At 48.6% G+C, this 25,236-nt stretch overlaps 13 protein-coding genes across 13 annotated transcripts; 7 read left to right on the forward strand and 6 right to left on the reverse strand.

Moving 5' to 3' along the window:
- Positions 1-34: 34 nt before the first annotated feature.
- MCYG_03644 (hemolysin-III family protein) lies at positions 35-1,134 on the forward strand (the record flags this gene model as incomplete). The annotated part of the gene is made up of 3 exons (XM_002848092.1): positions 35-607; positions 688-915; positions 976-1,134. The coding sequence occupies 3 exons, from the start codon at positions 35-37 to the stop codon at positions 1,132-1,134; spliced, it is 960 nt and encodes a 319-aa protein (XP_002848138.1).
- An 886-nt stretch (positions 1,135-2,020) lies between these two features.
- Positions 2,021-5,046, forward strand: MCYG_03645 (conserved hypothetical protein; the record flags this gene model as incomplete). Its single annotated transcript, XM_002848093.1, has 5 exons — positions 2,021-2,263; positions 2,341-2,798; positions 2,855-3,967; positions 4,020-4,375; positions 4,439-5,046. 5 exons carry the CDS (start codon positions 2,021-2,023, stop codon positions 5,044-5,046), a joined length of 2,778 nt encoding a protein of 925 aa, XP_002848139.1.
- A 622-nt stretch (positions 5,047-5,668) lies between these two features.
- On the forward strand, positions 5,669-6,267 carry MCYG_03646 (uncharacterized protein; the record flags this gene model as incomplete). Its single annotated transcript, XM_002848094.1, has 2 exons — positions 5,669-5,768; positions 5,987-6,267. The coding sequence occupies 2 exons, from the start codon at positions 5,669-5,671 to the stop codon at positions 6,265-6,267; spliced, it is 381 nt and encodes a 126-aa protein (XP_002848140.1).
- A 787-nt stretch (positions 6,268-7,054) lies between these two features.
- On the reverse strand, positions 7,055-7,746 carry MCYG_03647 (cofilin/tropomyosin-type actin-binding protein; the record flags this gene model as incomplete). The annotated part of the gene is made up of 4 exons (XM_002848095.1): positions 7,055-7,246; positions 7,335-7,471; positions 7,497-7,612; positions 7,640-7,746. 4 exons carry the CDS (start codon positions 7,744-7,746, stop codon positions 7,055-7,057), a joined length of 552 nt encoding a protein of 183 aa, XP_002848141.1.
- A 96-nt stretch (positions 7,747-7,842) lies between these two features.
- MCYG_03648 (molybdopterin binding domain-containing protein) lies at positions 7,843-9,094 on the forward strand (the record flags this gene model as incomplete). The annotated part of the gene is made up of 5 exons (XM_002848096.1): positions 7,843-7,849; positions 7,968-8,155; positions 8,183-8,400; positions 8,471-8,807; positions 8,837-9,094. The coding sequence occupies 5 exons, from the start codon at positions 7,843-7,845 to the stop codon at positions 9,092-9,094; spliced, it is 1,008 nt and encodes a 335-aa protein (XP_002848142.1).
- A 1,462-nt stretch (positions 9,095-10,556) lies between these two features.
- On the reverse strand, positions 10,557-11,432 carry MCYG_03649 (ras-1; the record flags this gene model as incomplete). Its single annotated transcript, XM_002848097.1, has 4 exons — positions 10,557-10,795; positions 10,863-11,138; positions 11,245-11,359; positions 11,421-11,432. 4 exons carry the CDS (start codon positions 11,430-11,432, stop codon positions 10,557-10,559), a joined length of 642 nt encoding a protein of 213 aa, XP_002848143.1.
- A 559-nt stretch (positions 11,433-11,991) lies between these two features.
- MCYG_03650 (uncharacterized protein) lies at positions 11,992-12,339 on the forward strand (the record flags this gene model as incomplete). The annotated part of the gene is made up of 1 exon (XM_002848098.1): positions 11,992-12,339. One exon carries the CDS (start codon positions 11,992-11,994, stop codon positions 12,337-12,339), a length of 348 nt encoding a protein of 115 aa, XP_002848144.1.
- Positions 12,340-13,942: 1,603 nt separating this feature from the next.
- On the reverse strand, positions 13,943-15,046 carry MCYG_03651 (oxidoreductase; the record flags this gene model as incomplete). Its single annotated transcript, XM_002848099.1, has 4 exons — positions 13,943-13,952; positions 14,112-14,167; positions 14,234-14,543; positions 14,604-15,046. The coding sequence occupies 4 exons, from the start codon at positions 15,044-15,046 to the stop codon at positions 13,943-13,945; spliced, it is 819 nt and encodes a 272-aa protein (XP_002848145.1).
- Positions 15,047-15,148: 102 nt separating this feature from the next.
- On the forward strand, positions 15,149-15,663 carry MCYG_03652 (uncharacterized protein; the record flags this gene model as incomplete). The annotated part of the gene is made up of 4 exons (XM_002848100.1): positions 15,149-15,195; positions 15,235-15,340; positions 15,413-15,565; positions 15,655-15,663. 4 exons carry the CDS (start codon positions 15,149-15,151, stop codon positions 15,661-15,663), a joined length of 315 nt encoding a protein of 104 aa, XP_002848146.1.
- Positions 15,664-16,315: 652 nt separating this feature from the next.
- Positions 16,316-17,881, forward strand: MCYG_03653 (conserved hypothetical protein; the record flags this gene model as incomplete). Its single annotated transcript, XM_002848101.1, has 2 exons — positions 16,316-16,956; positions 17,131-17,881. The coding sequence occupies 2 exons, from the start codon at positions 16,316-16,318 to the stop codon at positions 17,879-17,881; spliced, it is 1,392 nt and encodes a 463-aa protein (XP_002848147.1).
- Positions 17,882-18,654: 773 nt separating this feature from the next.
- Positions 18,655-20,563, reverse strand: MCYG_03654 (GATA factor SREP; the record flags this gene model as incomplete). Its single annotated transcript, XM_002848102.1, has 3 exons — positions 18,655-19,511; positions 19,573-20,108; positions 20,178-20,563. The coding sequence occupies 3 exons, from the start codon at positions 20,561-20,563 to the stop codon at positions 18,655-18,657; spliced, it is 1,779 nt and encodes a 592-aa protein (XP_002848148.1).
- Positions 20,564-22,113: 1,550 nt separating this feature from the next.
- MCYG_03655 (conserved hypothetical protein) lies at positions 22,114-22,815 on the reverse strand (the record flags this gene model as incomplete). Its single annotated transcript, XM_002848103.1, has 5 exons — positions 22,114-22,292; positions 22,342-22,431; positions 22,509-22,552; positions 22,622-22,693; positions 22,796-22,815. 5 exons carry the CDS (start codon positions 22,813-22,815, stop codon positions 22,114-22,116), a joined length of 405 nt encoding a protein of 134 aa, XP_002848149.1.
- A 726-nt stretch (positions 22,816-23,541) lies between these two features.
- On the reverse strand, positions 23,542-25,068 carry MCYG_03656 (D-amino-acid oxidase; the record flags this gene model as incomplete). The annotated part of the gene is made up of 6 exons (XM_002848104.1): positions 23,542-23,903; positions 23,974-24,349; positions 24,431-24,534; positions 24,597-24,700; positions 24,822-24,959; positions 25,037-25,068. 6 exons carry the CDS (start codon positions 25,066-25,068, stop codon positions 23,542-23,544), a joined length of 1,116 nt encoding a protein of 371 aa, XP_002848150.1.
- Between the last annotated feature and the right edge of the window lie 168 nt (positions 25,069-25,236).

Consider the following 25,236-nt stretch of genomic DNA (forward strand, 5'->3'; position numbering starts at 1 on the left):
CCTCACATTACATTATCATCAGGCACGATAGCAGATGGCATCCGCTCCCCGTCTTCGAGTTCCGCCCCCGCAGCCGCCAGAGGGTCACAAAGGGTGGGGAATGGAATCCATCAGTGACACTGTATCTAAGGCCAGCAAGGTAGGACGCTCAGTTCTTCTCTCGTTCGATGAGATGCCAGAATGGTTTCGGCGTGAATCCAACCAGTGGATTCTCCATGGCTATCGGCCCATCTCAGGCTCGGCTCACGCTTCGTTCTGTAGTTGGTCGTATATCCACAACGAGTCGGTTAACATCTATTCCCACCTCATCCCGGCCGTTTTCTTCCTGCTCGGCGAGTGGTATATCCGGCAGTACCTTACCAGCAGATACTCCGGGGTCACTGGCGCCGATTTCATTGCATTCTCCGTCTTCATGTTGACGGCCGTGACATGCCTGTCGTTGTCGGCGACGTATCACACCTTGATGAACCACTCCCAGCATGTGGAACGTTTCTGCCTGCGGCTGGATATGCTGGGTGTAGTAATCTTTATACTGGGTGACCTTGTCTTGGGAATATACATGGTTTTCTGGTGTGAGCCTTTGCCGCGCAATATCTACTGGTCTCTGGTTAGTTAATCTCCATGTGCATAGTTATGTTTTTCCTCGTCCCAGACCTGGTACTTGAGCCTAACCCTCTCGATTGATAGATTGGAGTTTCTGGGACGTTGACCATCTTCACGACAATGCATCCCAAGTTCCAGGGCTCAAATTATCGCCTCTTCCGAGCATTAATGTTCGTCGCGACTGGCTTATCCGGTGTTGCGCCATTGATCCATGGACTCAATGTGTTCGGCATGTCGCTGATGATGAGAAAAGCTTTCCCCTATACACTGGCAAAAGCAGGCTGCCTTCTATCTGGGACTTCGTTTTATGCAGTAAGTATCCCAATTTCGCACACAAGAGAGAAATGGACCCTAACACATGTGGTTCTGAAGACCAGGTTTCCCGAAAGTCGATATCCCGGCAAATTCGACCTATGGGGCTCCCATTCGATCTTCCACGTCCTGGTGGTATGCGCCGCTGTGGTCCAGTTGATGGGGTATCTGGATGCCTTCGACTATGCCCACGCAAATCTTACCTGCTCGTCTCCTTGAGTTATGTATACGTGCCGGGTATGGAGCCCAAACGCTGACTATAAGATGTTGAAGCATATGATCTGATCGCTGCTGGCCGTGGCTGATACTTATTATACCTGCCATCTTCGGAATGGGCTCGAAGATGGAATAAGGTCCCATTCATCTTCACCCAATCATTCCGCCCCATATTACCTAGATAGACCAAATACACTAGCCATTTAGGCCTACCCGAATAGAGTAGATAAAAGAGGCCCTATTCTATTTACTAATAAAGACTCTCTTCTATCTTTAGTAGAACCTTGAAGTACGCCACCAAACAGGGGGTTAGCAAGGGTATCCTTGTTGATATGTATTCAAACTTCCTAGTAACTCACTGTGCTTTTGTCAAGCGTTGCGAAACGTCTATACATAGTATATCTAATGACGATTTGCCCATGTACAGTAACTTATATTTGGCGGTAACCTCCCCTCTGCTGCAGTGCCTGATGCTGCAAATCAATTTCATTAGTTGGGCAAGGGCAGAGCCTGGGGTGGCGTGCATGCAGGACGCTGAGACACATGATCCTGCTGTAGCTGCCTCAACTTTACTCCAACAATGGCATTCGCTCATCTGCAGACAAGTACAGATACGATGCATGCATATACTTGACAGTTGGCATGAGACACGAAGCCCTCCCCAGCCGGGTTTGAGATGGATGGGCGGCTTTACAATGACTTGCAGTGTGCCGCATAAGTAGCTGATGGGATGTACATTAATTCTTGCCAGGCCCGGCTGCACCGCTGTGACGGCCGGGATGAGAGCCTGATCCGATCAATACACAGCACACTTCCACCGTCGACCAATGTTCTTCCAGCCAAAGAGTCCCAGTGAAGTCTTCAAACCCATCATTTTGGATGTGCAACCATGGACGACGACACTGATTCCCGAAGCCTGCTGCAATCCGTGCTTGGATTGTTCGCTCTAGGTCGACCGCAAAGGTCAGCAAAGCCAGCGTCACCGAAATCACAGAAACGCGAGGCCTGGCTACGGACGGATGCATTTCCGCAGCGCAATGATCTTGGAGAAGCTGAACCAGAAAGCGTTGCAAGGACTCTGCGCGCATTTGAACATCTTGTTCAAGACGACTCTGATCGAAAGATAGATTCCGTAGGTATTCTTGATATACAGCAAGCTCCAGTATTTCGATCTGTTGGCCTCCCTCACTTCCCGCCTACTAACGACAGTTCGCGGAGCAGAGCTTCCAACAACCCCGAAATGAGCAGTATCCGGAGCTTCGCCGCATGGTCCAGAATCCGAATCGTGATCCGCATGCCGGCCCAGGCACTGTCATTCGCGTTGGTAAACGGAGACGAGAATGTGATGATGCAGTTCAGGAACTTTCGCACTTGGAACAGGAGAGCAAGAAGCGCCGAGTTCTGCCTCGTGAAGAGCCAACTCTTGGGCCCAATCTCGAAGACCCCGATGCCGAATTCGCCGTGTTGATGAGGAGACATTTGGTGTCCTTGGATAATGCGTTGCGAAGACACTGGGTTTGCGTTTGCCAGAAGTGCTCAGGGTTGAGCGTGAGACTGTCGCTACCACAACACCAAAAGGACCTTGAGGCTGAGGCGAGTTTCGAAGTATTCTTCGGCGTGCAGTCCGTGCCTAGAACTGTATTGCAAGAAGCTAAAATCACGGTCAAGTAAGCTCTCGAAGCTTTGTGTGATGACCTTCTATTTGCTAACACTGTCGATGCAGACGCCAACACAACAGCACATTGAGGCGCTCATCTGAGCCTGTAATTAGCAACCCACCCGACTTTACCCTATGCCAGAGCATCACAGAGTCCCTCGGTCAGCGAAACTGCTTACATTTCGCTCTCGAGAATGGGATATTTCAGAGGCTTCGCCCGCAACCAAAGGAATTTGGTAGTGACCAAATGTCTCGGGCAGTATCCTTGTCGGCATTGTTCAATCGCCAGCAAGAACTGCTTCGTGGTGAATCGGTACTGCCGCTCAAGGGGAAGCGAGTGTTGGCTGTTACGCTGGCTTCAGCACTTCTCCCCTTCTTGGAGACACCGTGGCTGCAGTTTTCCTTCAATCACTCAAAGATCCAGTTTTTCGAGCCATGGCAGGATGGAGAACTGCCCAACATCACGAAACCGTTCCTGGCTCTGGAGCATGTTCCAATCATCTCAGCCCGCGGTACAGACACCGGAGACAGCTCTGACGCCTCGAAGCATATGATCCATCCCAATGCCAGTGTGCTAGCGCTAGGCATACTCCTGTGCGAGCTTCACTATTGCACACCCGTGGAGCTGATGGCAAAGGACCCGCATGTCGCCAGGAACGTCAACGATGATTTTTATACCTGTCTCGATAAGCTTCAGACTCTGGAAGACGACGCTGGCGTGGATTACTATCTCGCTACGAAGGCATGCCTTACTGGGGAGTACTATCCCCTTGGACAGCACGCCGACTTCGAGGATATCAGCGTCCAGCGGCTCTTCTATCAAAACGTCGTCAAACGGCTTGAGGCTGTGATATTCAAGGCATGGGGCATTCGATTAGAGAACTTGGGTTCTTTCGATTCTCGACAGAACGAATCCTGCTGGGGCTCTATCGGTAGAGAAGTTGTCCGCCTCCATACGGGCAAGGTCGATTCCTCTAATGCAAACAATACAGCAAGGGCAAGTCCGCATCGTTCAATGCCTGACACCGCGCCCGCAAGCTACGCATCCCGCCACTCAGATATTGTGCTACGGATGCCGGCACAGCCTTCGGGATCGCAAACCCACGGACGTCTCACCGAGACTTCACAGAAGAGCTTGTACTTTTTTGATGCAAGCCACCAGACGGGTCCCAAACAAGAGTGAGGTATTCCCTATTGGCTGTAAGACTTCGTCGTACTGATGACCTGCCAGGAATCCACTCTCGGAGGGATGGATGGATAATTTGCTGTCCTCGATCTATCCCTACGTTGACCCTGTTTCCGAGCTTGCAGAACCGGTACGAATAGCGATTTTGGACTCCGGACTCGACCCTGAAAACCCATTCCTGATCGAGGACCAGCAACTAGCCAACCCACGAGTCAAGGAAGCGCGAAGTTTTGTACATGGAACAAGACCGCACGACATTCGAGACGAGATCGGGCATGGCACTCATGCTCTTGGTCTCCTTCTAAAAGTTTCCCCATGCGCTGAGATCTATGTCGCCAGAATTGCGCGAGGAGAAACTCTGGACCCCAATACCTACGATGACATTGCAAAGGCAAGGCTGTGTCTATACCAGAACAGACTTTTTGGACTGAGCTAATGACTTGTGCAGGCCATCGATCACGCAGTTGAACAATGGAAAGTGGACATTATATCAATGCCATTCGGGATTCGTGAATATCACGAGCGCATGAGCACAGCTATATCTAATGCACTGAACAAGCGGACGTTGTTGTTTGCGGCAGCATCGAATTATGGAGCAAATCTTGGCAGAGCTTTTCCAGCTCAGTATCCCAGCGTCTTTTGTATACATTCGACGGATGGAAACGGCAATCCCTCCAATTTCAACCCTACAGCAAGCGAAACGGACGTCAACTTCAGTCTACTTGGGGAGCATGTCTCTTCTCACTGGCCGGCCGGCGTGAACGGACACGATCAGATTGTCAATGTTATGTCAGGAACATCGGTCGCAACATCGATCGCCGCTGGCCTGGCCGCGTCGGTCCTGTCTTTTGTCCGGCTGCAAGATCAGCACATCGCTGTAGAAAGTGAAAGGCTGGGGCCGTGGCTGAAAAGGGACAATTCCATGGATGCGGTCTTCAAGAGTATGGTCAGACGGAGGCGGGGCGTAGGCTATGACTACATCATGCCTCATGTGCTCTTCGATAGCGGCTCGACAAGGGAGGATGTTTACGGGAGAATCAAGGATATCAAACGGAATATGTATAAATACTAGCAGAAGCCTGGGAATTCACCTTCCATCACACATGGTTCACTGGTGTCTATCTCAGTTATAGTCCAAGATTCGTTTAGTATGATTAAGCGTAGATGCTGCCGTTCTTGGTCACATCCGGAACAGCCTCAGCAGTCTTGATGTCAGCCTGGTATAATTGCCTAAGGCAAAGGAGTCTCCACAACCGGTGGGAATGCATCAGCCACAGCAACAATGCTCGCTCTGTTCAGAGGGTATTGTGGCGCTGACGTGGAGCGGATGATAGACCCAGGACATAGCGGGCCCGTTGGTGGTGGATGTATGAAATCGGATGTTGGACAGAGAAAATATGTCTTGGTAAAGGACATGGCTTCAAGATTCAGATATCAGATACCGGGCTTTCCCCAGGGCTGAGCGAAATGATCGAAGGAGCGGAAGAGAGGCCCGGTTCCCATAGGCACTGCCTGGTATGTACATATTAACTCCAGTGCCCCTGGGCTTTCTTCTCATCTCCGCTTATCACACGCTGCAAGACCAGCCGCTGATCGCGAGCGGCCAGTGCATTTTGTATTTGTACTTCATGAGCTGCTACTTCTCTGTAGCCCTGTAGTTATACTACATATGTAGTATGCATGGCGCACCTGTCATGCCGCTTCTAGGGAAGTTTGCGAGCTTTCGGGATGGCAAGAAACTATTAAGAAGCACGAGCTTAAAAAGGAACAATAGAAAGTCACATGATACCCTTAGTGGAAAAAAGAAGTGCCGATGCTTAGTATATGATTATCTAATATAAAATGGTGTGCTTAGTCAGAATCGTACGCGATGAAATACGGATGTACTTATATATGAAGAGGAGGTTGTTGATTATTCCTTATTAAGCTGCGTAGATGAAGATACTACATAGACTCGATTAGTGGACGCCACAAAGAGGAAGAGACCGTCACCTTTGCTAACTGCTCAACAGTCGACCGACCGCTACTTCTCGATGCTCTCGTGTCTTGTCTCTATCAGCGATTCACTCGCTCTCCAGGTGCTTCCCCTACTCCAACCCGTCGTGCTGGGCGCTGGACCGAGGTTTCCACCCAGCAAGCATACATTCACACACTTAAACCGTGCAGGGGAGAGGCCCGTCATTTATCCCTGAAGAAAACGGGTTGCATGATGATTGCATCGGCAGCCTCCAAGGGCATCGGAAGCAAGAACTTATACGTAATTAATATCACCACTTCTTTTCCCACGTCTTAGCTCCCAACGTACAGATAGTGCAGGGGAAGATACTTTTATACTCCGCCACCATCGTCGACCACAACTTTTCAACGTTCGCTGGAGAAGCTGATATTTAAGCATGTCGATCGATCCACTTGGGAGGCCATCGATTACTCAATACCATCCTGATCCAACTGCAACGATGTACTCAACCAAGGACATCTCATGAACCCACGGTTTGGATAGATATATCAACTATCCTGGGATATGTCATGTGTGATGATAAAGAGAAGCCAGGGAGGTTGGGACCGTGAACCATTTGCCCTATTATTCAATACAACGTGGTTCCAGCCTTCCCGTGAACGATACCCACGATCGATCATGAAAACAAGGATACGTCTGCTTGGTTTCGGGTGGCTTGCCAGGGCCCTGGGCTTTTCCAACTCATAACTCAACATGGAATACCCATGGGTCACCAGAACCAATCTCAACAAGCCACAGGTCGCGGGTATATTAAATCAATCTCTTCAGCTTTCCCAACGAGTGCCTAATGAAACATTTGATGCGTTTCTCTCACATGGATATTATTTTTATTTTGCATACATGGACAGGGGGCTAGGTGTGTGACAAGACATCCTCTTATCCGTTGGTAATTTGTCCATGATAGAAGTTTTAACGAAGACGTCAGTTGACTTGTTCGAAATTTTAGCCGCAGCTTCCACCTTTGTGACAGGTATAAGTTCATGATGGATATATATGATATTACTTCTGCACCACCGTGGCACACCGAGAGTAGATGATGACAGGAATCAAAAGAGGACCGACCCTACGGTGCAGCTTGAAGCTTCTTCTCGATCTCTATCACGTCTGTCTCGCTCTCGACCTCTATCACTCGATTAACCTCTGCGGTACTCCTCATCAGCTCCACGGCGCCGGCGTACATCATCCTCTGCGATGGGTTGCAGTTTTCTGGAAGGTAGTACAGGAGCACGTATGGCACAGCAAGACGCCCAGACGCCTAGATATGACCCGTCAGCACTCCTACATCAAGCAAATAGCTTTTTTTTCTGGCCTGGCCTTGCACAGAGGGGTTTGAAAGGCAGTACCTTCGTCAGCGGGTAACTCAGTAAGATAAATCGTGGCGAGGAGTCAGGGAGCTCCTCCGCCAGATCTTCCATATTTGAGTAAACTTCATCGTCAAAGGGCCGGATTTCCTGGCTCTTCGCATCTATCATATCTATATCTCGGTGTTATTATCTGTTGCAAGCACACGGCGTCTTGTATCTTCCTCCAGCTGCTAAAACACGCTAACAAGCCCAGCACGAACGACAAGCTCCGTAGATATATCAGGGGAAAGTACATATCATAGCCTGCGGGTCTTTTGCTCTAGAAGTTCCCAGGCGGAATTTACGGAGTTTCTCGTTCGTCTCGGGGGAGAAGGAGTAGAGGCGTGAGTCCGACTGTCGAGCGGTTAGCTGTCTCTGCTTTATATGCCCGGGAAGGATAACTGCATACCATGATATCTTCAGTCTTCCCTATCCGTCCTAAAGCTCCGTATTAGTTCTCTACTCGAGGTCTTGAGGCTGGTGCATAAGTTGGAGGGATGTTGAAAAAATGTGGGGTGACGCACTTCGGTTTTTATTCCCCACCAGTTTTTGGCCATTTTTCCTCTAAGTAATATATCGAAAGAACATTCCCAACTTCCAGTACGAATTGGCCGCCGATGTATAGTCGCGTAGGCCAGCTAATCCGACATCTAAGCCGGCCGCTCCCTAACTACGCCCACAGTTCTGCTGCTGTCTTCCCGCCTACGTCCCAATCACCAATGACATCATCAGCATCGTCCGCGAAGGCGCGGGAAAACTTCAAGAAGACGATTTGCACGGCAGCATGTCTCATTATCGGCGACGAAGTGCTTGGTGGTAAGGTGTGCTATTATCTATCACCCGTATAGCCCTTTATCGTTTCAATTATCCCTGACTGGCCTGGTTGTCTTCCGCTGCAGACCGTTGATACAAACTCCCCGCACTTTGCGGAATACTGCTTCTCCCTCGGTATACAGTTGAAGAGAGTAGAAGTCATTGCAGACGAAGAGAGCGAAATTATCGAGGCTGTTCGACGAATGAGTGAGAAATATGACTTTGTCGTAACCAGTGGAGGCATTGGACCAACGTGAGTCTGATCTGCGCTTGTAATACCTTGCGGAAGACTTCAGTAACCAACCCCGTAACTGATCGGGTAGACACGATGATATAACATACCAGTCAATAGCCCGAGCATTCAACCTCCCACTCGTGCTCCACGAAAAGGCCCTGGAACGCATGCGGCGGCTCTCCAAACCCCAACAGGCCGGCCCAAACTTTGACTGGGACACTCCCTCCGACGCCCTGACTGCACGACTACGCATGGTCCACATCCCCACGGACAAAGACCTCCCTCTTGAAGACCAGGCTCTCTTCATCGACGATGATCTCTGGGTCCCAATCACGGTGGTAAACGGAAACGTCTACACTTTGCCTGGAGTGCCGTCGTTATTCAGGAGGTTGCTTGCCGGTCTAACCGATACTGCTTCCTCGCCTGTCAATCCGGAAGGCAAAGGGATGCATAGGATACTGATATCTACCCGCTGGTCGAGAGCTCGGTTGCCGCGTATCTGACTGATCTGGCTGCACGGGTTGAGCCCAAGGGCGTGAAGGTCGGCAGCTATCCTAGATGGGGGAAGAGGAGGAATACTGTCACCCTGGTAGGCGCGGATCTGGAGTTCTTGGAGAGTCTGGTACCGGAGGTTGAGAGAAATGTTGAAGGGAGGAGAGTGCAGAGGGAGGATGAGGACGATCCTGAGGATGTAGAGGAGGAAAAGATATAGAGATATCCCCCTGTCTTTTTGTCTTTTAATTGGTTATCCATAGAATCATATATAGGCTTGTAGGATATTAAGAATCCATCGTCGCTCTCTGTCTGGTCAGATGTATATGGGGATAGAAATTTACAAGCTACTTCACCATTTCGGCCACGGGAGGAACAGTAAGAAGAACCGCATACATATTGAGTTTTTTATATGTAAAGAAAAGAAACAAAGCAATGAAACAGCGAACGAAAGAGTAAGATCTTTCAAAAGGAAAAGAGATTAATAAAAGGGGAGAGAGAGAGAAAGAAAGCGAGGTAGGCATGGTATAGTTGATATCATGCCATATTTTCTACTTCTCTCGATATTCTGCATCACTTACAAGGCGGGAACGAAACAACAGGACTATCCAATTTGACATGCACTTGGAGGGGAAACCAGGAGAGAAATCAACAGCAAGGGCAAATGGGACACGGAACAGAGCAACGTTGATGGAGAGCGTTAAATGATGTAGAGACAGTGTATATTGGGATATCAAAACACAAGCAGAGGCAGTCAAAAAAAAAAGGAAAAGCAAAAGGAAATGAGAGAAAGGATCAGAAATATACTCACAGCGAAGAGAAGAAAAGGAAAGAAGTAAACAAGAATTTAAGATGGTCAATATCTTCCGGGTCAGGCTCGAGTTTTAGGTAGAGATGGATGCATTCTCTTTATCACCATGATTGAGCAGGTAAGATAGATTAGGGGGGAAGAGTAATAGAAAAGGTATGAAAAAGGAAAAGAGAAAGGAAATAGAATTAGAAAAATAACGGTCGATAGATAAGATAATACTAACAGGAGATGTGTATATGGTATGGAACGCGACATGATGGTAGTTTTGCAGTGACCCCAGGACGCAATAACGAGGCCGATATCAAGAAATAAACAGCAGAACAGTGGGGGGAATTGGGGTAAATGGCAGACAGGAAAGGGGAATGAAAAGCCAGAGGAATCAATAGAGGGAAGAGAAGGGGGGAGAGAAGAAAAAGAACCAATAAAGAGTATATATCGACATGATGGAAGTTCCAGATAAAAAATAAATCATCAGACCGGAAGGCCAACTTGTAACTTGAACGGTCGAGGGTTGAAGCTGATTCGGTGTAGTCAAGACATGTATTTTTTTGATTCTTTTGTTTCCGGCTCTGGAACAGATTCGGACCTGGGAAAAGGCGTTGTGTTTTCGATGGCATGCGAGTTACTGTCGGAGACATGGGATTTCCGGGTTTGTCTTTCGGCTTCACTGGTTGCTGAGTGCTTTTCTTCCATCCGGTACACTGCCTGTTTGCACCTTAACCTGTTTCCTTGTTGGCCGTTATGTGAAGTTTTTTCTTGTTTTTTTTTTTGTTTCCCTTTTAATCGTACACCTGTTTCCTCTCCGCTACCTCGTGCGCGTCACTTTATCGAATGGCCGTCCTCGTTGGTTCTCCTGCCCTCGCCCTTTTTTTTACATGATAATGCACTTGGCGCAGCATCCTCCCTGCTCGCCCTGGTCGTCTATGTCCATCTTACCCTCTGGCCCTCGAGATCCAAAACCGCCACCACCAGAGGAGTAAGATGACATCTCTTTGTTGTATCTGCGGATTTCCCTGACGATATCGTAAAAGGCGTTGTCGACGTTGATACGTGACTTGGCGGACGTCTCGATGAATTTGCAGCCAAAGCTCCGTGCTAGCTTTTCGCCATCTATTCCCCAGTGTGTTAGCCAGTGTCGACGTTGTCACTCCGACTGATAATGGATGGGGACTCGTACCCTCTTGTGATACTTCTCTCTCCTTCTCGAGATCGCACTTGTTTCCGACGAGGATGATGGGGAAGTAGTCCTTGTCCTTTACTCTGAGTATCTGTTGCTGGAAGGTGACGATTTCTTCAAACGACTGTCTGGACGTGATGGAGTAGACGAGTAGGAAACCCTCTCCGGTTCGCATGTACTGTTCTCTCATGGCGGAGTATTCCTCCTGGCCGGCCGTATCGAGCACATCTAGCAGGGCGACCTCGTCGTCGATAACGCATTGCTTCCTGTACGAGTCTGTGACCGGATGAGCCTTCGTTCCATGCACACGAAAAAACAAACAACAGGAGGGGGACAGTAACGAGAGGAAACAGAGGAAGAGCGGTCGAGAGAGATGGAGCACCTTCGATTGTAGGATCGTATTCATCGACGAAATGGCTTTGGATCAATTGGATGGTCAGACACGATTTACCGACACCTCCTCCGCCGACGACGACCAGCTTGTATTCTCGGAGATACTAAACAGGGCCAGTTAGCAGGATTAGACGGACGCACAGGTTTAACAGACGCAGGACTGACTCGTGAGGCCATGATGTGTGAGTTGAGTAGTTGTCTCTAATCCGCGAAAAGTACACGGTGAGGTTTTGCTCTTCTAGATGGTTTTCCCGAGGCGAGAGAAGAGATATAGAAGGCGAAGAAGAGTAAAAAAATAAAAAGAGAAAAAAGAAAAAAGAAAAACTGCTATCAGATTATTCTCAACTCCTTTTTCTTCTTCTTCTTCTCTCTCTCTCTCTCTATGTGTGTCCAAGTAATAAATAAGAAGTAATTATGCAGAGTTCAACGGTTCAAACAAGCAGCGCGAAGGGTCTTTTTCTTCTTTCCTTTTGTTTTTCTGGCAGGGAGAAAAGGAAAAAAAAAGGGAAGAGAAAAAGGGAAGAAGAAAAGGGAAAAAAGGAAAAAAAAAAAAAAAATAGAAAAGACGCTACTTTTTACACACTCACACGCGCCAACTAAAGAAGAGAGACAGAGAGACAAGAGAGATAAACTGGAGATGCAGGGCGATTAGCTGTCATTCTCTACTTTGATTCTTCTTCTACTTGATCTACTTCGGTTATGCTATATGTAAGTGAAAGTCGACATGCGAGTGACCATGCAGGAGCAGAAGCAGCATCATCACCATCAACACAAGCAACACCAGGCAGAGGCAACCGTCTTTAAACCCTGTAGCGGGTCCGCAGTGAGCGTCGCCCATGACTACGAGCCTGGAGCAAAAAAGGAACTGCGGAGAGCGCGTCAAGAGGCCAAAAGTCATGCAGTATCAACGGCGCCTTCAAACGAACCACAGCAGCATGTACTCACGAAAAGCTGCCTTGGCGCATTTACGGTATGGGATAAAAAGGGAGAGAGGACGAGGATCAGGAGAGAAGGGGAGAGAGCAATAAAAAGGGAAAATAGGGGGGCTGGAAGGGGCGGCGCCAGCCATCCCAGGCATAGTTGATACTTAAAGCCTTTTTTTCCCTCTTTATTTTAACCTAGGGGCCAGGCCGGCTGGAGCAATGGTCATATGGTCGGTTTTCCTCTCCTCCACCAGGCAGAACAGAGGAGATGACTGGTGGGAAACAGAAGGGAGCAGACGGGGGAGCAAAGAGACTGGACGGAGATTTGGGCTGCACCTACCACCACTTATCACGGCGCATTGCACGGTGACAGGACAGCCACTAGACGGACGCCCTGTCGTTGGCCGTTCAAGCTGTCGACGGACGGATCTTTGGTTGGCACGTCTGGCTCCGTGACTTGCTGCGTGCGTATCTAGTTCCTGCATATCACAGGAGGCATGGAGACCCAAGACTGGAGTGCATCTATTGCGCCTAATTTTCCTGCTTTCATTCGGATAGTTTGCCTTTTCTCCAGCGATGGACGGCCGCCCTACTTCTCCCCCCATCATTACCGGTCAAGCAGGAGGATTAAAAGCAGAACGGATCAGCCCTGTCGGGGTTTCACTCGCCACCAGCTCTCCCTTGCTTATAATTATCTTGCAGACGGCTACATCTCGGTATGGACACCCCCCGTAGTCGAGCTACCCTACCGCTAAGTATACAACCCACCACCCTGTTCGTCGGCTCGCTGGCCCCAGTCCCCAAGAGTCAGCAGCCTGGGCAACGCCAGCCTTAGCCGGTGTCAGTCACGGAGCGGATCTTCGCCCCATGCGGTTTCGAGTGGCCCCCCTGGTACACATAGTATTAAATTTTTCACTACAGAGATCGACCTATGTTACATTGTCTGAGCTGACAGTGTGATATACATATCTACTTCATGCGCGTGGATATGCGAGTGGTACTATATATGTAAGTCTTCATGCAATGTAAATCACATCCGACGACTCAACAACTTGTACGCTGGCACGAGATATGATACTCCATATGTAGCGCCATCACCGAAGGATCCGTATGTATGTATCATTCCTCTTATCGCCGTCCAGTCAAGATTGATATCGAATGACATATATCAACTCCGTGTCCTACATATATACTACTGTGCTTTGCGCGTCGCTCTATCAGCCATGGTGGCGGCGCTTAGGCTTTTTCATAGTAAAACTTATATTCACATATACAGACAGACTAGCTATCACAGCTCCGTGTCGAATATGCTCGTCATCTCTCCCATCTCCCCCTTTGATGTCGGATTATTGGGCAGCTTTCGCGTGGAGCTCCGGGTGATAGCCCAAGCCATCGTGAATGTCGGTATTATCACGTGTAGAAGGTCCTCTCTTTTCTTTTCTGATATAAGATTATTTTTATTCTTTTTCTTCTATGATATAGTGTGGATAAAGCTTGAGCTTGGCGGATAAAGGGGGTTGATGGCGTTGATATACTTCTCGTTGATGGATATAGGGTCCCCCCTTTCTCTAAAGAGCAAGATTCTCCTTCTATATACATGGTCAAGTTTCTAGTTGTCCCCGGATTCATATCATTTGTCTCTTTGCCTTATCATTTTTCACGTCTTTCGATGTAAGGTTGTAGGTGAACCCTTGATATGACCGTTAGAAAAATGGCAGGACGCAGGAAAGGGGAAGCATGAGTGGTTGGTTCGTTGGGCCGAACTTACTTGGTGCTGTGGATAGATCAGCGTATCCGCGATCACGACGTTCTCCCGCCGCCCAGCAGTGAACACAATAACTTCCGCAATATCCTCTGCCGTGAGGGGGTCGCAACCACTGCATCCAAGCTGTCAATTATTCCGAGTCGTCTTGGGGAGGAAGAGGAGACTTACGCATAAACAGCATCGGCCTTGGCTTTATCTCCGTAGAATCGCACGACGGAAAACTCCTGGAAAAGGCGCCCTGCGTTAATAATGATCGTGGTTCAAATCACAGAGCGAGAATATATCCTTACAGTTTCAACCTGACCTGGATCAATCTCAATCACCCTGATGCGGGTAGCCACAAGTTCCTTTCGGAGGGCATCGGAGAAGCTCCTGACTGCCGCCTTGGTAGCGCAGTAGATGCTGCCACCGGGATATGCCTCCCTACCAGCGATGCTTCCGATATTTATGATGTCTCCCCGTCCACCTTCGGGTCTCTTCTGGAAAATAGGTAGCACAGCCTGGGTCATGTGAATCAAGCCGTAGACATTGGTGTCGAACATCACCTCCAGATCCTCCGTGGCGATCTCAGGGGCCTTTGCTACACCTCTGACAAGTCCGCTTCAAACCACCAGTCAATAAAGAGAAATAGTGAAGGAGTGGATGGAGTGGGATCCCTACGCATTGTTCACTAGGATATCAATCTCCTTGAACTCCTCAGGCAGTTCGGCGATGAACTTGTCGATATTCTCCTTCTTGCTGACATCCAGTTGGATGGGAAGCACCTTCACGCCCTCGCCAACCTCCGCCTTGATCTCTTCGGCAACCTGCTTCAGCGAATCGAACCTCCGTGCCGTCAGGATGAGTTTCAGGTTCCTCGGTGAAGAACGGGCGAATTCCAAGGCGGTGGCTTTGCCAATACCGGAAGATGCACCCGTCACCAGGACCGTCTTGCCGTCAAGGCGTTTACACATCGCGGTGGCCATTGTCCGTCGTGTGTAGGTGCGGTGGAGGATCTGAGCGAAGGTACTACTATTATAGATCGAAGGTCGGCCGTTGCTTAAAGCCACAGATCCTAGGTTAAGGGTGCCGAGAGTTCTGATCCAGGTTTGAAGACGAAGCATGGGAGGCCCTATCAGATGCAGACAGGATATTTGCTTGGTGCCCAAAGACGAATCGTCAATTGGAATCTCTCTCTTGATAACTTGACGTCTTGTTCATCAAAAATGCGACTTTTCTTCTTTCCCCGCAGTTTTTCCCTTTCCCGGATTAAGTAAGTCGGTGTTAGGACTTAGCGCCGAGCTTAGTCAAGATCATGTGACGTCACTGCAGAAGAAGATGGAGAAGATGAAGACGAAGATGAAGACGGAGAAGATGAAGATGGAAGGAAGATTTTGATAAAGATGGGATATATGGATGTCATTCATATAGCTTATTCTTCATAGCTAAAGAGCGGCCATCGAGGTCATTTACTGCATGTTTGCTCTTAGGGGGTGATATGCCCGGGCTCTTATGCTTTGCTGATATCTACCACTGTTTTGATTCTGGATCAGGCTACACTACCTACGCTGCTACTAGGGGATACATCAAATATCAGTTCTACAATAGTATCCTTTGACACTAGAAGACAAGAAGTCTGGCTAGTAAGGTAGGCCTCTACTGTCTGTGAATATGGATTGAATAGCTAATATGATCAGTTAATACAACATCATAATAGTCTTATTCTATATAGATAACATAAAAGTGTAAGCATGGATATTTGTCTGCTCTTCTACACACCCTGTTATATCCAAATATGCACCTTTTGATGCATGTTTATTCTCAGCTTAAGTGAATTGGTTAATATACCCTTTGAGACGGTCTCCCCCTTTATGTATTCAACTTCTTGCCGGTATCCAACTTCACGGGCAAGCAATAGGACGCCGAGATCATTCACACAAAGATGAAGAATAAAAATACAAAAGAGTGTCTTCACTGCGTTGCACAGTCATGCCCTAAAAAGAAGAGGCGGCCTCTAAGGGCACACGAAGCAGGACGTTGGCCTTTTTTACTGCTTCTTCTACCACCTTCCGGCACCTCTTTTCTTTCTTTCTTTTCACAAGGTGGAAGACTGATCACCTTATTCCTTTAATATTTAAAGGGGTTCTTCTTCTTTTTGAAAAGTTTTCTGTCAAACAAGTCTCGTCTTTGCAAAGTCATTGTCCTCCGTTGATAGAGCAGAGTGGATTACTCGACCTTTGTTCTCTCTTTGATATCCGTGAATCTTCGCGTGAAAGACTCGTCCTTTGCCCTCTATAGAGTCGGTTTTTGCAAAGGCTTCTCCTTTGACCATCAAGGCCTGTTTCACTCGGTTTTGTTCACTGGTTTCATTTGCTTGAAAAGTACCATTAGCAATGGCTCCTAAGAAGCATATAAACTGGAAGCCCTTCACCCAGAAAGTTCTCGAGAAATGGGCCACCAGCTCCCTTCCCAACGTTCCATCCGCTCGCCACTGCACTATCGGACATCCCTCGCGGTTGAGAGAGTCTGGTACTCATGCCGTTGCTTTCTTCTATCTCGTCACAGCAGCAGACCCTGGCCCCTGGTATGTAATCGATAGTGTTCTGTGGGATACGGAGAAGAACTCGAAGCTCTGTGAAGCAACATTCATCGTGCCCTGCCGTGATCCCCCATCAGCTCGCCATCCTTTTGTCTGTGAGTGGGACGAGGGCCTGCGTGTGTATGTCGTTCGTCATTATCAGGAGCCTGTGAAGGAACTAAAGAACGAACCCAAGGCCAAGGAGTCAAAGAAGGATGCTGAGGAGAAGGGCCCTGCTGCTCCTTCGATTATTTCATACGATGGAGCCTCAGATGAGCCGGAAACATGGAGCCCTGGTACTGCGAACGAACATTATTCTCTTGACCATGCACTCGATATCAAGTGTTTGCCCCCTCTGCCTGATGATTACTTGGACGATGGCAGCTTGTATGAACCAGGAGAGGCTGCTGCACTTGAGAAGGATGGAGAGATGGGATCTCAGCCATCGACTTCATCGTACACATCCACAGACAAGCAAAGCAATCCCCTTGCCGTCCAAACACTTGTTTTGGGCGCAGAGCGTGCTAAAGATGCCGAGCAACCATCCATTGGCATGAAAGAGGAGCCGACAACTTGTACTTTTGAGGCTGATACTGTCGATGTGCAACGTGAGGAGACTCCTGAGCCGAGTGTGTTGGCTGATAACGTCACAGACCAGCCTTCACAGATGCTCGATGGCATTTCTACCAATCCTGACAGCGTTGAAGACACAGACACCGACGTTACCAGCTTAGATCTTCCCGAATCTGCTCCGCAAGGTGTGTACGAGGAGTTCAACGCAGCCGACTATGAATACAGCCCACCAGACACTGACCTTTCCGAGGAAGCCCTGAAAGAGCTACGCTGGAGAGTTCGCATGTGTGAAGAATACCCAGAGATTCACCACTATAATTTCTTCGGTGAAGCAATGGCTGGGCCAACCTTTACTCCCCCCGAAGTATCATTGTTCGTCCTTCTGCAGGGCCCAAAGAGCTGGTCAAGCGATGCCTCCGTCCGTGCTTCCGTCTTGCGCCGAGCAATCAGGTTCATCGATCCCATTCTCTACACCGGACCTGTCGAAGCTCTCTCATACCACGGGTGCAATTCTCTCATCAAAGCTATCACCGGAAACGTTCACCGATTCTACACCATACATGGATCCTGGACCAACGATGATGGTAGGTGGGCCCAGGCGCGACCAATTCTCGACCCTACAGACCCGGATATCTATTATACTGAGCCCTGGCTTCCAATCAATGGATGGTTGAATGTCCATTGGAGACTCTGGTCGAGAGACAACTACCGGAATGGGATGAGGGAGATGAAGCCGATGCACAAAAAGAATCTCGCTCCTGTATCGAAGTCACCGCTCTCAAAGTGCATGCTGGCGAGCGAGTTCTAGGAACGTTGGCTGTGTATTCCAGGGTTCGGGGCTGGTTACTGATGTGTGTTCAAGAAGATTGCTGCAACTTTTGACGGTGGGCGTCGTCTCCCGCCTGGTGCTCACTTGGGTTCGGAATGGATATTATTCAATAAAACTGGCTATCAATCATCGAACCTTACTATGCAACCTGAGAGACCTTTGCCGCCTTTCAAGAGTTTTCGGTATGTCTGTTAACGAAGGGTATGACGGTATGAACAGAACTTGAAACGATATTTACGAAAGGATCTTTGCCATTTCCACTTGATGAGAAAGGCAATCTGCTACTGATGAAGCTATGATCTGAACAAGAAATGTACCTATAACGAAAAGCTAAAAATAAAACATATAAGTGGTTCTTCAATTAAATAATAGCTTTGGTAAAAAGAAAATGAGCAGCGAGGCTGTGCTGAAGAGGGTGTAGGGAGTTGAATAGGCTGTTCATCAACTTCGCCTGTTGAATGGTTAAGAGAAGGATCGGGGAGTGTAAGAAAGGAAGAGAAAATAAAAATATATGCATCTGCCGACCGACCGCCTTATCCGAATATCATAGTGAGTCCATACCAACCAAACACCGAGCATGGAAGCAAAGTCATGTATCATAGAATAGATTGACATAGGAAAAAGAAACACAAATTGGTAGGGGAAAGGATAAAAGGATGAATGAGGTTGCTGAAAAGCGAGAAACTGAGCGACGAAGATAGATACACGAAGAAAATATATAGTGGGCAAATATCCCTAGAACGGGGGGCACTTTACTTCAAGGAAGCTAGCTCTCTCTCCTTAGCACGCAAGGCCTCACGCATATTCTCTGCTTCACGCTGCAACTGAGCCCTTCGCGCAGCTTTCAAGTTATCATCACTTGTTGCGGCAAGAGTCGGCGGGGGCAGAGAGTGGTTACCATGGGCCGCCTGTGTAGTTGGGGGATTCACTGGATTCGGAGAATAAGAGCGAGGCCCCGGTTGAGGCTGTGCCTGGGATCTGGCCGGTGTGTTTGAGCCAAGAGCTGGGTCGACGTGGGATTCGGCAAAGCCAGGATCTGTATGGTTCAGTAAAGAGGAGATGGAACTTAGACGGCCTGAGTTTGGTAGAGCACGAGCACCGGCTGGGTTGATGGGAGGGAGATGAGCTGAGGCAGGAATGTCGGAATGTACGCGCGTAGCTGGAGGCGCTGCTTCGGCGGAGGTGCTCTCGGAATGGGTTCGTTTCTTGGAGTTGGGGGAGCGGTTGATCAGGGTGGTTAATCCAGAGGGTGATTGTGTCAGGTCCGCAGGGGGGTTTCGATGATCGCCAGCCAGAAGAGAAGAAGAGGGAGGCAGAGTAGTTGTTGATTTGCTATAATAGCCTGTGAAATCAATGGGTGGAGGAGCAGTATGGGGGTATTGGGCTGCATCATAGGCATGTCCATGTTCGGACCGTGCGTAGGTGTTGGTATCGGCGTTGGTGGTAGAAAGACTGGCAGAGTGTAACTCTGGGGAGACGGAAGAGTTGTCTGAAGAACCAGCGCCTGGAGAACGATCCCTCAGGGCAGGGACGACTCGTTTTCGTCTTTTGATGACCGTCTTTTTCATAGCGACAGGTCGATGGCTGCCATGAAGTCGATAGTAGAGACCTGATTGAAACTATTTAGCAAGCAGAGCTGAGAACGGTAGCTGGGAGGACATGTTCCTTACCACAAGCATTACATATAGTATTCCCTTGGTCATCTCGCCTCCATAGCGGAGTAAGAGTGGTACCGCAGTTTTGACAAGCCTTTGGCATTCCGCTGGCATCCTGAGTTGCGCTGTCCATAGCATCCGGCCCACTTTGAGCCTGCTCTTCACTGATCTGAGCGGATGGTGACGGTCTCGTTTGACGAACGGGAGGTGCTCGAGAAACAGCCTTGTAAACGCGATTATTGTATGCTGGACAGCCATCGCATCCTACAGCACCACCAGTTCCGTTACAACTTCCACCACCGGGACAGGTGCCTGCAGAACCGCAACCGGCTGCATTTTGAGCACCAGACGCATCACTCGCAGTAGGAGAGGCTCTTGGGTCTGAGGTTGAGCTGTTTGCGTATCCGCCAGCTGCGTTTGCTCCAGAGTCACGGATCCGGTTTGTAGGTCTGTCTGTGTTTCTGGCTTTGAGATACAGGCCGCAAGCGTTGCATATGGTTGAGCCGGAAGGTGACCTGCGCCATAGAGGCGTCCGTTTCGTTCCACAGTTCCTGGTGGAGAGAATGTTAGCATGTCTAGTAGAGAGTATACTGTATGGGTACCAAGTGAAAACTACTTACACGCACTGATGACCCAGAAAGACTTCCGCATTCCGTGAGGCCTTGGGAGACGCTCTTGAGCGACTCGAGCTCTCTGGAACTGGATTCTGTTCCGAGGGCTGATTATGTTGTTGCTGCTGCTGCTGCTGCTCGTTCTGGTTCTGCTCCCTCGAAGCAGCGGCGTACTCGTCCTGAAATCCGTCCATGGCTGCCCCGAGATTCACCTTATCTCCGTCGGTCGACCGACTGCCGTCAAAGTTGTCAGGTCTGAAATCCGCTACTCCACGCGCAGACGATACCAGCTGGTGTGCAGCATCGAGATCCTCCGCTGATGGTTGACGTATCATATCGCGTTTCGAAACTGGGAATCCGCGTACGGTGTCTGACGGGGATCGAAGGGTGAGCATCTGCAGTGTCTGAATCTCTTCTTGGAGTGCTTTTCCGCCCGGCTGTATAGTTCAACGGTAGATGTGGAAGACTTCTGAGATGGAAAGAAAAGGATATGACGGTCTGCAGGCTAGGCTGAGTTAGACAAGGCAGCAACTATTAAGGATGAGGCGGTTTATGTTTGCGATCGGGAGGTTTGATATGATCAAAACAACGAATAGGCAACCGCTGTATGTTGGATGGAGACAAGCAGCTCAGCTGAAGAATCAGGAGGACGGCAGGAGGAGTAGCTGTTTGTTTCAGCCCGATATCAGCTCATGTCTCGCTGGCTCAAAGGCTAGCTGAAGCTCGAGGGGAAGAGGTGGTCGAAGGAGGCGTAGTCGAGTGATAGTATGGACAGACGGTTGGAATATAAAACAGAAGCCGCCGGCCTGGATGAAGAACAAGAGAAATTCACTCCCGAGATAGCAAAGAGGATGACACGACGAAGCGAATTTATTCAGCGTACTATTGGCCCAAGTTTGGGGCGGAAGATTTAGAAAAACTTAGGCTCATTCAAGATATTATATTTTAAAAAAGGCGATGGGGCCATCTTTCGTTATCAGATCAAGCGACCCCCTTTTTTGCCTTTCTTTTCTTGTTTTCACCCACGACAAGGCGACCTTGGACAAGAAAGCAGATATTTGTGGCCGTTGAAAGCGAGGTTTAGATGATCTGCTGCTTGATCCTTGGTCTCTTTGAGGTTTTCTTTTTTTTTTTTTACGTAGTATGGCTTTTTGGTATCTCCTTTCGCTGGCTTTTTCTTTTTTGGGTGAGCGAATCTGATTATCTCCATCTATTATCTTATCTTGATCATCTCACGGCACCAGAGCACGCCACCTCCAATCTGAACCCTTCTTCGCCTGCCTCCCTTTCTTGTTTCAGGCGAATCTCTCGGGGCATGGCCTGTCTAACCCGCCGCACCTCCGTCTTCTCTCTTCCGCTTCTCTTCGTCCTCCGCTCGGTTTTCCTCCTTCGCCTTCTCGTCTTCTTCCCGATCAGATTTGCTGATAAGAAAATTAACCTCATCAGCCCCACTTTATAAGCTGCTGTGCTTTCCTTCTTTGGGTTCTTGGCGTTGGTAATTGCATCTAGGACGCACCTTATTGGCTACATCCGCTGTATAAGCATTATTTCGAGCAGTTTTATTGGTTGTCTCGTTCTTGGGTAATGGACACGTGATATAATAACGTTAGTCACGTGGACGCAAGGGTGTGCACAGACTTCCCAAGGAGAGGGAAAAAGGGGATAACAGAGAGAGAGAGAGCACGGGAGAATTACATCGTACGGATAGCTTAAGACAAGTACGTTATGATTGTATTCCAATATATAGTAGAATAAAGAGCCGGAAAAAAGTTGATAGTACGGATAATAAGAAGTAAAAACTATCCGCCCAAGTTCTCGTGTGCGCGTTGCAAAAAGGAGTCACATCAGGGTTTAATACAGGATATTCGCGATTAGGGGCGCTGGTTTAGGATACTTGGGTCAAGGACCAAGTCGGAATGCAGGCCGGGCCAGGGGGTTAGATGATTTAGACCTGCTCAGCGCCCCAGCCTGGGTCGCCGGCATCCTCTCGCATGTTGGCAGGTGGCTCTATCGATGGGATGTACTCGAGCACACAGTAGCCCAGTCCAACGACTCCGATAAGCGATCCAGCAATGATGCGCAACACACTGTGCTCGAGGATGATACAGCCGACAAACACGTAAACTATACTATATGTTAGAGTTATCCTTTAGATGAGATCGATGTTCCTTACAAATTCCTCGTCCGATGAAGGAGAACATGAACGAGGCATGTCTGGTCAAGTATGGTGGAACATTTGGTATCAGTTCCATACCAGCAGTAGCTGTCCACAAGGTTGGAGTTAGCACATCCATAGCTATAGCCCGCAGCCGAGCCCAGGAGATATAGCGGGCTTCATACCTAAACCGAAGAGGATGACATAGACGCCGATGATGATATTTCGGCTGGATTGATATTGATTAGCCGTAGTCCGGAGTAACCGATCAAGTAACAGGCCCAGGAGTAGAACTTACAATGATAAGGAGAAGAATTGACTGATTCCGCCCAAGATCATAATAACACCCACCCCCAAGTTGACCAAACGGCTACGTAGTTAAGAAACGGGTTAGCTTTAAAATCATTTTAGGGACCCACGCATGCTAGCCTTAGTCCGCAGAGCAGACACACAACTACTGCCCCATACTCACAATGCATTAGAGAGATCCATCTTGCTTGCTTATATGATACACCGGTAAATAGGAGAGACTTGTTATAGCTTTCGTAAAAGAAAAGTGTGGAATATCGTCTCAAAGACAAAAAGAGGTTGAGAATTGTATAGGAGGTTCGCGTTGAGTAGTATGGTCAAAACTGATAAACCACGGATATCAAGCTGTTATATAGAGTTCCTGGTCGTCGTGTCGCGAGAAGAATATCGTAGCCTGGGCCAGGGAGGTCGGAACACCTAGCTAGCGGAGCTTGGGTCGACGAGGCGGTAGCCAATGGAAGGACACTACGTCTTGCTCTTTTCACAGTCAGCAGTGTGGCACTTTATCGATGAAGAGATGGATAACTTTGGGAATCGCTATAGGAATCGCTCGACTTACCTTGAAGCTGTTGCTGGCTGTCGAATCGCAATAATGGGAAGCAGGAAGGAGCTTTTATTATTGTCTTACTAAGAAATTACGTATGCTTGGTCACGTGATACATTACCGGCCAGAAAAGAAGGAAAAATATTTGCAAGCGACAATCTTAATATAAGGACCAATTGATGATATCAAAGGGGATTCTGGACAGCAAGGAAAACTTCAGTGGTAGGCTATAGCTGGTTTATTGAATAAGATATTTAAACTGTGCTGACGATCCCGTCTTGTAAGTTAATATCAGTGAAGTGTATTCCCGAAATTGGCCAACTACAAGCCATTCCCCGAAAGATACGGGAGGGTGCAGAAACACCCTAAAGTCGAGCTTTTGTCTTCCTTTCTGCAAGAGCCTCCTTCACCAAAGCAGCAACTTCAGCACAACATCCAAACGAAGTCTGATATCCAAACCCGCCATGGCCATAGTTATGCACCACTGCAATGCCACCGATCTCGTCCTTTTCGACTCTAGTGCCTCCTTCTCTGAGAGGTCGTAAGCCAACACCATGACGAATGATATCAAGACCTTCAATGCCTCTCCGTTTGCCGTTTTCATCCTTGCCAACAAGTTGGGGACATACGGCGATACACCGTTTCATGATGCGGACTGCCAGGCTAGGCTCCGGCTGGCTCTCCCAGTTATTCACCTGGTAGGAACCGCCTAGGATAGTTCCACCTCCTAAACAAGCATATGAGTGGTCTGCGTAATCTTAGGATAAATTATATATGCACAACGATGCAAAACGTACCGGCGGCTCTCATCATTATATAGCAAGCTTCATCATCGCCATCATCACAGCCTGATAACGAGTACATGGCGCCGGGATCATTCCGCACGACGACGACCTGGCCACGAGCAGGATACATCTTAGTATCTTCAACTCCGCCTAGCTTTAATGATCCTAGGCCGGTACAGTTGACGATAAGATCTGGTTTTTGGCCGGAAGCATGTACGTTTGCGGCGTCCAAGATATGATTGAATGTAGCACGCTTGAATATGACGCCATTCTTGCGGCATTTGGATACAAGCCATGCCAGATAGACGGGGGTATTCATGCAGACTGAAGTGAAGGCGGCTTCGTTGTCCACTCCAGCTGGAAGATCGCGGTCAGGAGTCAGCGTGAACTTTTAGTAGATAATTAGCACAACTTGATCACGGCTATCTGCCTCCTAAACAGGTTAACTCATTGACGATAGGGATAGTACATCAGGAACAATGTCTTTGTACCAAGGGTCCGGACGAAGCAGTTCTTTGAACCATAAGCCCGTTGAAGATTCTGCGTCCTTCTTTCGATTTATTACAACAGACTCTACATTCGATTAGCATGGTGATAGATCCTAGCGTTGGGCGCATCCCCGGTTATCTCCTTACTTTGGAAATGAATGCCAGCCTCTGGATGGTTCAGTGCTAAGTCCTCAAGGACAGGCCAAGTGTTTGTCTCCCATCGAGCATGCGCGGAACCCTCTGCGCCTGTACTGTTTCCCCATAAGAATCAAACATTTATCACTGGTTAGCACATTATAACACGTAGCCGGGTCTGAGTGCCATAGTCCGGCTAATGCAAATATTTCCCGGGGCGTGTTTATTTGCACCTACGGGAGGAAATTGGCGCCAGCCCACATTGAGCAATATTCGATATCATAGTCGCCAGGCATATGTTTAGCTGCAACAGTGATCTCGTTCGACTTCTCCTTGGAGAGCAGATATGCCGTCGTCAGCCCGATGACTCCACCCCTGCGAAGGTGTGTTAGTACCGAGGTCAAGGAGGTATTCCGGAGAATTATCCTTTTGAGATCATGACAGCAACGTACCCAATAACCACGATTTTGTTATTAGACGCCATAGTTCAATATGAAAAGAAGAAGACTCCTTCGGGTGGTTGTTAGGAGTACGGTGAGCAAAGCGAAAGCTGCAGGAAGACAAACCCGAGGTTATAACCTGAATCTGACAAGTAGTTAATTTGGCTATCGGCTGTGTGCAACAGCCACCGCTAACTACATGCAGTAATAAA

The sequence above is a fragment of the Microsporum canis genome, genomic scaffold, assembly GCF_000151145.1.
Source record: "Microsporum canis CBS 113480 supercont1.3 genomic scaffold, whole genome shotgun sequence".
NCBI lineage: Eukaryota > Fungi > Ascomycota > Eurotiomycetes > Onygenales > Arthrodermataceae > Microsporum > Microsporum canis.